Source organism: Hylobates moloch, unplaced genomic scaffold (genome assembly GCF_009828535.3).
Source record: "Hylobates moloch isolate HMO894 unplaced genomic scaffold, HMol_V3 SCAFFOLD_11, whole genome shotgun sequence".
NCBI lineage: Eukaryota > Metazoa > Chordata > Mammalia > Primates > Hylobatidae > Hylobates > Hylobates moloch.
This window is the reverse complement of record NW_026652286.1, coordinates 99,024,454-99,034,470: the sequence shown is the minus strand read 5'-3', so window position 1 is coordinate 99,034,470 and position 10,017 is coordinate 99,024,454. Positions and strand designations below refer to the sequence as shown.

The 10,017-nt window shown below is 57.2% G+C and overlaps 1 protein-coding gene across 3 annotated transcripts in view; it reads right to left on the bottom strand.

Annotated features, from left to right (window-relative positions):
* The window catches only part of ST3GAL4 (ST3 beta-galactoside alpha-2,3-sialyltransferase 4), a 41,673-nt gene extending 32,664 nt beyond the window's left edge, over nt 1–9,009 (bottom strand). For 2 of the 3 annotated variants that reach the window (XM_058446275.1, XM_032167867.2), the window contains exon 1: nt 8,834–9,009. Coding sequence is in view for 1 of the 3 variants with exons in the window: in XM_058446273.1 (XP_058302256.1) it covers nt 4,306–4,308 (3 nt within the window). In the remaining 2 variants the exon portion in view is untranslated. Of the gene's footprint in view, nt 1–4,305; nt 4,324–8,833 lie in introns of those variants that run through there. The other variant, XM_058446273.1, reaches the window with a different exon arrangement.
* Between the last annotated feature and the right edge of the window lie 1,008 nt (nt 9,010–10,017).

The window sequence follows — 10,017 nt, the reverse complement described above, 5'->3', positions numbered from 1 at the left end:
GCAGAACTGGGAGGTCAAGACCAGCACTTCCCCCTCCTGCTCCCACCCTCTCCTCCTCTCTGGCCCTCGTCTCCTGCCCTCTCCTCCCAGCCCCTGTGTCCTTTCCAGCCATCCCATCCTAGTGTCTCCTGGTCCCCATCTCCACCTCCTCCTCCTTTCCTCCTCTGCCCACAGCCCTTGGTTATGTAAGGGGCTTGGGAACACACAGAGGGAGCTTTGTTGTCAAACCAAATCCATATGGAGCCGGAATCGGCCAACGCAGCTGTTCCCCATTCCCTCTGCCTTGGCAGGGTTGGGACTCCGGGCAGGGAGCCCCTACACCCCGCCATTTTGGGAGATGGGGGACAAACACTTGCCCCAGGGCCGCCAGGCAGCTGAATGGGTGGTCAGGGATCAGTCTCCACTGTGTGGAACCACAGCAAGGGACCAGCTGGTCCGTAAGGCAGAACAAAGCCACAGTACAAAGCGAGGGTCACAAAGCCAATAGAGGCAAGCTCTGGGCTGGGGCAGGGCGACACGGTGCCGGGCCTGGGAGGGTGGGGAGTGTATCCAGACCCTCACACAGAACACTGTTGTGTGCTCACCTCAATGTGGTCTGAGAGTAGAAAACTGTGTTGGCCAACTCCCCTCATTCGAGCAGGTTCCCCTGGGAGAAAGAGCTCAAGAGAGAGGAGGGTGGAGGGTTCAAGTCCCAGGCTAGGGAAGCTTAGTCAGCCCATCTTTGGAGACCCTCAGGCCCCAGAAAGACGAGATCCCACCGTCCTTTGCAGGAAGATGTCCAAAGAGTTACATGAGGGCTCGGGAGCTGAGCTAAAGATAGAAGCATTGCATACTTTGGGCAAGCACTGTCTCTTCGCCAAACTCAACTCCTGGAAGAGCCATTTTCATTCGAAAATGCTGGAGCTGCCAACAGGAGGAGCTGACTCCTACTCCCATGGGCTCCCAATGAAGGCTCTCCTGAACATCCCTGGCCTCCAGGCAACCCAACCCAGCCACCCCCAGAGTCCCGGTTCCACTATGAGGACAACCTGAATGCTAAGGCTGGAGAAAAAAGGCAGATCAGAGAAGCAAGGGCAAGGAGAGAACGCAGAGGAGGCAGAAAGGAAGGAAGAGGGATCACTGAAGATGGTGAGAAATCTAGGGGTGGAAAGAGAAGGCAGGCAGAAAGGGGTTGAAGAAGAGCCCGGCTCAAACAGGGACAGGAAGGAGCTGGGGGCAGGAGGTCTAGAGAAACGGCCCACACTGCCTGCGAGGACAGTCTCCCATGCTCCATCAACACCCGCTCCTCGGCCAGCCCCTCATTCAGTCCAGCCCAGCTGGGGAGGGATTTCTAGACCACTCATCTTAGCCCACCCAGTCCTAGGGGCCTGGAGAACAGACCAGCTGAATGGGCCAGGCATGAGGTAGGGGCTGGAGAGGCAGAGAGAGAAGGGTTACTCCTGAGCTCAGCCCAATTACCTGCTCCCTGCCTGTGGGGAGAGAGGTGCTCTGTGACCTTAAACAACTAAGTTACTTTTCTGAGTCTCTGCTCCCTCGTTTGCAATATGACAGCCAACCTCTGAGGCCTCTCCCAGCCTAAAAAATGTTTGTTTTGTTTGCCCATCACCAGGCTGTGAGACGTGGCAGATACTCTTACCCCAATTAACACAGATGCTAATTGAGTGCCAGAGTACAAGACCTGCCTGAGGTCACATAACTGCTAAGTGGACAGGGACAAAGGATGCCAGGACAGCTCCTAGTGAGCCACCTGCCCCTCTTCCCCTGGGCCAGAAAGTAGACCCTCTTCAGTCTCTGGACCCCACCCTGGAATCCCAGAAAAGCACCAGCCAGCATTTATAGAGTGCTGGAGTCCGGGCACTGGATGTTATCTGAAATGTTATCCCATTAAGAAGTGTTGACCAGGCGGAGCACGGTAGTTCACGCCTATAATCCCAGCACTTTGGGAGGCCAAGGCAGGTGGATCATTTGAGTTCAGGAGTTCGAGACCAGCTTGGCCAACGTGGTGAGACTCCCATCTCTACTAAAACCACAAAAATTAGCCGAGCGTGGTGGTGGGCACCTGTAATCCCAGCTACTCGGGAGGCTGAGGTAGGAGAATCTCGCTTGAACCTGGGAGGCAGAGGTTGCAGTGAGCTGAGATCGCGCCACTGCGCTCCAGCCTGGGCAACAGAGTAAGACTCTGTCTTAAAAAAAAAAAAAAAAAGGAAGAACTGTTGGCCGGACACAGTGACTCACTCCTGTAATCCTGGCACTCTGGGAGGCTCAGGCGGGCAGATCACCTGAGGTCAGGAGTTTGAGACCAGCCTAGCCAACATAGTGAAACCCCATTTCTACTAAAAGTACAAAAATTAGCCAGGTGTGGTGGCGCACACCTGTGATCCCAGCTACTTGGGAGGCTGAGGCAGGGGAATCACTTGAACCCAGGAGGCAGAGGTTGCAGCGAGCCGAGATCGCACCACTGCACTCCAGCCTGGGTAATAGAGCCAGACTCCGTCTCAAAAAAAAAAAAAAAAAAAAAAAAAAAAAAGAAGTGTTAATTTCTCAGAGAAGGAAATGGAGGCTACAGTGGCAGGCTGCAAGCTGTACCCAAGGCTGTGCGTGGAGGGAAGGGCTGAGAGCCTCCAATCTGCTTCTAGGAATACAAATCTCACAGCTCCATACCACCACCTCAGGCACTACCCCCAGAACCACCTACCTTTGGTTCAGCCTGAGCCCCACTGAGGTCCATGCTGGGGTCACCCCAGCACAGGGTTCCCTCCCTGTCACAGGCATAGGACCTGCAGGGAGTGGAAAATGCAGGGGGAGGAAGTGCCAGTGCTGGGTGGCCAGGGAGGCTTCCCAGGACTGGGGCTTCAGTTGCTACTGAAGGACATCTGCAGTCTAGCAAGGTCATTACCAACAATGCCCAAGCCATGCGAGGGGGCAGCAGAAGCAAAGGCGAGGAGGTGAGACCACACATGGCATGCTACCAGAAAATGACAACCACAGGGGTCACAACTGGAACTCAATGGGGGTTTTCAAAAAAAAAAATTAAAGCCAAGAAACCCTCTGTCACAGTTTCCCAAAAAAAAATTTAAGTGGAAATGCAGTATGTACAAGGAATAAAAGTGCAGCTGTTCAGGAGGAGGCAAATGTGGGTGAACCCCTCGCTCTTCCAAAGCTGTCACTCCTTCTCAGGACCCAAGTGAGGGTTCCACCGTAGGGGTACCTTTCTTGGGCCTCAAATAAGGAGAGGACTGACATAGGGATTGGAGCTGAGGTCAGGACCTGTCTGCAGGGACCTGAAGGTTACTAGGGAGGGGTGATGGGTAGAGAAATGTGGCCACCTGACCCTGGGGTGGGTGGAATGGGGCATGCACTCCTCAGGGGACAAGCTCCTGCCCATCCTCACCTGGGTTCCTGCCTGCCTCTCTGGTGTCTGAACAGAGACCCCCACGGTGGCAGCACACAGCTGGGGCCAGACCTTTCTCTAGCAAACAGCTCAACTGGCAAAAGGGAAACTTTTTCCCTTTGCCCTGGGAGGAGGAAGCAAAGTAAAGATGCAGCAAAGACAAATCAGCATACCTGAGGTGCATTTCCATCACTCATCACACAGGAATCTATTGAGTGCTTATTGTTTGCTAGACATCATTCCAGGCATTAAGAAAATATACCAGCGAGCGAACAAGACAGACACACTCAGCTGGGCGTGGTGGCTCATGCCTGTAATCCCAGCACTTTGGGAGGCTGAGGCGGGCGGATCACGAGGTCAGGAGTTCGAGACCAGCCTGGCCAACATGATGAAACCCTGTCTCTACTAAAAATACAAAAATTAGCCAGGCGTGGTGGCGGGCGCCTGTAATCTTAGCTACTCAGGAGGCTGGGGCAGGAGAATAACTTGAAACCAGAAGATAGAGGTTGCAGTTAGCCGAGATCGCGCCACTGCACTCCAGCCTAGGCAACAAGAGCAAAACTCTGTCTCAAAAACAAAACAAAACAAACAAAAACCAGCCTGGGCAACATGGCAAAACCCTGTCTCTACAAAAAATAGAAAAATTAGCCTAGTGTGGTGGCGCATACCTACAGTCATGAGCAAGTCAGCTGCCTCCTCGCCTGCCCAGAACTCCGTGGATCCCTCAGCCTCTGCTCTCGTCAGTCCCTTGCATGACTTCCCTCCAAATGATCAGAACCCAGTGGGAACCCAGGGTATACCCCGGCTGGCCCCTAATTCTCTCCTGCCAGGAATCCCTCCTCCCAACCTGAGCAACCTCTAAGAGACAGGGAGGGCTGCTGGTGCGGAGCTTGTCTGTAGGCAAAACAGCTCACCATGTTGGAAGGAGAATTGGGTCTGTGGGAGCCTCTCTGGCCTTGAGCCAGCCCAGGACGGGCATCAAGGAGGGCCAGGCAGCCAAGGTGCTTCTGCCTGGCAGGAATCAGGATGCCAGACGCCAGGAGCAGCCACCTTGGCTGGGTTCCCTGTGCTTAGACCCCATAGGGCCCCTCCCCTACCCCACGTGTGGCCGTGGTTGCCTTGCAGCCATGTGGGCGGCAGCCACATTTCCAAAGGAATAGGAACTGCAGGCAGGCCAGATGGAAGCAATTGCCAAGGGAAAGCAGCAGAGGTGGGGGCTGGGGAGGCTGGGAGGGCCCGCTGGGAAGGAAGGAAGGAGGAAGGAGGGAGGGAGGAGAACCTTGTCCTAACCCCGCCCTGCCCAACTGAGAAAGCGAACAAGGGTGTGCTCAGGGTACGGGCCTGGCCAGGATGTGGGGTTCAGGAGAGCACTCAGAGGTCAGGGTTTGTGTTCCACCTTTGACACTAACACACTGTGGCCTTGAGCAAACCACTTCACACCTTTGAGCTGGGATCTGTTTCTTCATGGGGCAAAATGAGCAAACTCCAGGGGGCAGTTGAGAACTGGGCTGAAAAGTGAAGGTTTTGGAAGCAGGCCTGGATGAGTCCTAGCTCAGCTGCTCACGAGCTCTGTGACCTTGACCAAGTAACTTAATCCTTCAATCCTCCATTTCTTCATTTATAAATGGGCTTAATTGCAGGGTTGTGTGAGGCTCACATGAAGTGATGTAAAGTGTCTAGCACATCTTTTTTTTTTTTAAGTTTATTGGGCCAGGCTTTTAATAAGTGCCTGATTGCTAAATGGTAATATTTTTGTTATTTGCTGAGGCCATTTTCATTATGGGGACAGATGTTCATCCATGCTGCAGTTGGCAGAGGGCGCAGAGCACAAGTAGGGTCGCCGCAGACCAGCATTCCCTAGCACTCTCCAAACTGGTCCCAGCACTCTTTGTGGCTGCCTCCCCTAGACAGGAAAGCAAGATCCTGAGGACCCCAACCCCATGCACAGGCCTGAATGAGCTGCAGGTGGGACAAAGTAACTCTCCTACTCAGGTGCTTCTGGGCTTCTGCAGCCAGGCCTTCCTCACAATCAAGGCCCAGGTGGGAAACTGAAGGCCCAGCCAGACCCACACCTCACTTCAGCCCGAGCAGCAGCCGCCTCCTCCCTGCTGGGCCAGCAGCGGAACCCAGGGTTTCAGTCCAGGGCAATCCTACCATCTTATCACATCCTATCACAGGGCAGTGTGGGGTGCAAGGGAACAGAGATGGGGTTGTGGCTATAGGTCCCAGGTAAAGGGCTCAGCCAACACTAAAAACCCACAGCTCTGGACGCTCACATCCTCTAACCCCGAAAAGCAACCACCCAAGCAACCCTTTGGGGGAATTCAGCCCCTGCAGGGCTCAGGGGCTCCGGTCGGAAGCTTACCAGCACTTGGCTAGGGCCTGGGCATTGCCTGCTGCTGCTCTCACGTGAAGCTACACTGACCACTTCCTCAGTCTGTAGAATAAAGGACATCATTCACACACCTCCCTCCCCCAAATGTGGCAGGGGTTAGGAGTCATTCTGAGGCCAGGGATAGCCAGTAGTCCATCCAGGGCCACTCAGGACACTCATACAGAAGCACTGAACACCTCTGGGAGGCCGGGCGCGGTGGCTCACGCTTGTAATCCCAGCACTTTGGGAGGCCGAGGCGGGCGAATCACGAGGTCAGGAGATCAAGACCACGGTGAAACCCCGTCTCTACTAACAATACAAAAAATTAGCCGGGCGTGGTGGCGGGCGCCTGTAGTCCCAGCTACTCGGAGAGGCTGAGGCCGAAGAATGGCGTGAACTCGGGAGGCGGAGCTTGCAGTGAGCCGAGATTGCGCCACTGCACTCCAGCCTGGGTGACAGAAAAAAAAAAAAAAAAAAAAAAAAAAAAAAAAAAAAACACCTCTGGGAAAGGGGCAACAAAGAAGAAGGGGTTAATGACAACAGTCACCCAAATCTGCCTGCACTCACCATTTCCTCCCAGCAACCAAAAGCTTCAGGTCAAGGTCATGGGTCTTGAGTAGGAAGGAGAATCCCAGCGTGAGGGGAACACGGAGCAGAAGCTAAACCACCTGCAGCGGCCTGCTGCAGGGAAAGGTCTAGCCAGCCCAGTGCGACTGAACCGAGGGGGCAGGAAGCAGGGGCTGTTTGCCCGGAGTGTCACACCCTGCACAGCCGGACTGCCCCGCTCTCCAGCATCCAAGGTCCATCTCCGAGGGGCCAGGAGCTGGGCTGGGCTCTAGCGGCTGCCTTGATGGCAATCTGTAGGCTTGGACTTCAGACCCCACTTGGGGTCCAAGCTCCCTCTCCACCTCCTGTGGGCCCCTCAGCCAGCTCCTTTCCCTATCGGCCCAGGGTCTGGAACTTGGCAGGCATGAAAACATTTATATTAGTCCGAGATAGAGGGATCCCTTCCCTCCAACAGATGGTGCAAACTTTTGAGCCATTCTGAGAAGAATTCCCAATTCCATTGGGACAACCCTGGAACAGCCTCTCTGAGGAGAGACCCAGAGAACGTGCCCAAGTCAGACCTGGGGTAGCCCCCAAGGCAAGGGCAGATGGCAGCCAGTGGGGAGTTAGGATAGAATGACAGCTCAAGATGGAGCACAGAAAGGGGGTCTGGCCTCTCTGCTCCTGCCGGGGAAGGGAGCCCTTTCAACGATTAAAAATCCAGAAAGGAGCAGATTCTTAGTTCTATCCAGAAAACTGGATTCTAGGAGTCTAACGAGGTTGGGAGGCTGGCGGGGGCATAGCACTGTCTTTCTGAGAAGCAGAGGGCCAGTCACTGCTTCCCGTAGGGAAGGCAGCCCAGAGGCACCTCAGCCTGGGCCGCCAGCTCACAGAGAAGGCGGCCCTGTTGTCTCTGAACAAGCCATCCCCAAGCTAAAGACACCCACTCTGCCCAAAGTCCAAGCTGGCAATTTCCAATTCACTTTTCTAACTCTTCCTTCCATGTGCACCCTCACAACCTCGGTTGCCATCTTGGAGCCTGGCATCTTGGAGCTTGCCCCAACTCCTGGCAAGCTCCCCATGTCTTAACAGAGCCCAGGGCCCATGGGGCAGCTTAGGATCACCCACCCAGCGCAATGGGGCCAGGCACAGGAGCAGTCTGGGAGGGGGCCAGGAGCAGGACAGAGAACGGTCAAGGGGCATTCCCAGACCAGCTCTCAGCAAGCAAAACAGCCTCCCGAGTTCATTTCTAGGCCCCAAACAGCCAGCACGTCCCCGGAACCCGCTCTAGAATTATCGGGCAGCTTTGGAGAGTAACAGCATGGGAGGAATATTACCAATAGTGAACATTTATACAGCTCTTCCTCCGTGCAGGCGCCTTTCAAAGCACTTAGCACATATCAACTCATTTAAAATCTCCCTGGCAGATGCCAGGGCCAGGACCTAGAGGAGGTGGAGTCTGTAGGACGGGTCCGGCACAGCTCAGGAGACAGTGACAGGGGTGTGTGTCTCTTGTGAGAACTCAGCCTGTACCAGGCCTATTCCCAAAGTTCACAAAGAATACGTCCGTCTGAGCCTGGCTTCCACGCGGTACCCCCCTCCGGCGGTGGAAAGTACAGGCTTCCCCAAGAGGCCTGTGAGGGGTGCCAGCCTGTGGGTGGCCATGAGGTCAGACAGGGCACAGCTGGGCACCCGAACACTGCCTACACTCCCAGCCTTCTGGCAGCAGTTCCCTTAAGCCAGGCCCTCGGGACCCAGGCTGGGGAGCAGACGAAGCAGCCACAGTAGGTCAGGCCTCACGCTGCCCAGACAGAGCCTCCCCCCAGGACTGGGAATGGAGGGGCAGTGCTGGCAGACATGTTGGCAGTTCTGGACTGGCCGGGAAGTCCCTGCCAGCCGGGCCCCCGAGGAAACACCCACAGCAGACAGCTGAGCCCACTCCCACCATTGCATCCCTCCCACTGCTCACCACCCATGCAGCTCTGAGGCACAGTAGCCTAGGCCTGACGACCCCCATAACGTGGCCCTAGGACCCTGGGCACAGCCGGCCTCCCATGACAACTCCACCTTTGGGTCCTGCTCAGCGACCTTGCGACTCCTGCACACAGGCGGACCCCGCAAAGCCTGTCACCTCCAGCACAGTCAGCTCCCAAGTGCTGGACCTGACCAGGGTAGTAGTGGGAGAAACCATCGCTCGAGGATGCTGGAGGTGGGGGCCGCCGTTTCAGTCCGGGCGCAGGGCTGGGGGAGTCGGGGCGGAAACTTTCCGCAGGACTGTCCCGCTTGCTCACTCCAAGGGAGCGGAGAGGATCCGGCTTCCCGCGAAAATCTGGTCCAGGGAAAGGGACCCCGGGAAGCAGCTCCGCAGGGCTGTGGCCGCCCCACCCCAAACCGCGCTGCGCCCACGTGCAGGGCCCGACTCCCTCCGGGAGGCGCGGCGCCGGCTGGGGTCAGGCGGCCGAGGACCCCGCGGTTTCCCGCCCCGCCCCGCGGGCCCCCGCGCACTGTCGCCGCGTACTCACCCTCACGGGTGGAGCGGGGCGGGGCGGCACAGTTCCGCGCGCAGCTCCGATCCGCTAGGCGCACCGACCAGCGGCGCAGCGCTGGCACGACGGCTCGGCTCGGCCCGGTCCCTGTCCCGGGCGCGGGGCCGGCCTGGGAGCTGGCGAGTCCGCCTGCAGGGGAGGCGGGGTCCCGGGCCCGGGTTGGGGGCGGGGAAGGGGCTGGACACGCTTGCGCACACGGCAGCCCGACTCCCAGGAGCTCCCGGGAGGGGTAGGAAGGGCGGGGTGGAGGAGGAGGAAGGGCGGGGGCGATGCTGCGCGGTCGCCGGCTTGGGAGGGTGTGCGCGCCTACGAGACCCGGACAGAGGCAGGCAGGGGCGCCGGGGGTGCCAGAGGGGCGGAGAGGCGGAAGAGGAGGCCTGATGGGGTGAGCACAGGGCCAGGGCAGGCGCTGCCTGTGAATGGCGCCAGGGTGGGTATGCCCAGCGCAGCCAACGCGGACCCTCCCGGGAACAATAAGAATCAAGAAAGGGTTCAGTGCTCTGTCGCACGGGGAACCGTGTCCTTCCCTCACTGGGGAAACTGAGGCAGGATCTTGTTCCGGGAGCCTATGCTTCCCATGCCCCATGCACGCAAGGCAGCCAGTCAGTCCCCTGGGCCCAGACGTGGGCCCTTCCTCTGCTTCGGTTGGGGCCTGCCGCCCCCAAACTGCTCTGTCTGCACCCCTCACTTGCATAACTTTATCTTGGCCTCAGAAAGTTTCTGTTTCCTTTCCGTTATTGAAGGCGCCAGGCATCCTGTCTCCAGGAAGAAACCCCTGGGCCCCTGACCCCGGTTCCTTGGACCCAGGCATCCCCCCAAATAAACCTGGGAACTGCCCAGGCTTAAGAACAGTTCAGAAGTCACCCTACAGGACAATCCACAGCCCCTTAGGCCAGTCCCTTTCACAGGTCAGCACAGTGTTTCCGGAGCCCCACGTATGAACAGCCCTGTGCCGGGAGCGCCAGGGGCTCCAAGGAAAGTATCAGACCCGTTCCCTGTCCCCAGGAAGCTTACCATCCAGCGGCACAGAGGAGGCTCACCAAGGACTCCATTCAAGAACGAGGCAAGATAGGATGTGACTAAGTGCAAGGTGTGAGTAACTGACAGTAAGTGCAAGGGGGTTCAGAGAAGTGGCAGCTCCAAGCCTGCTTCGGCTGAAG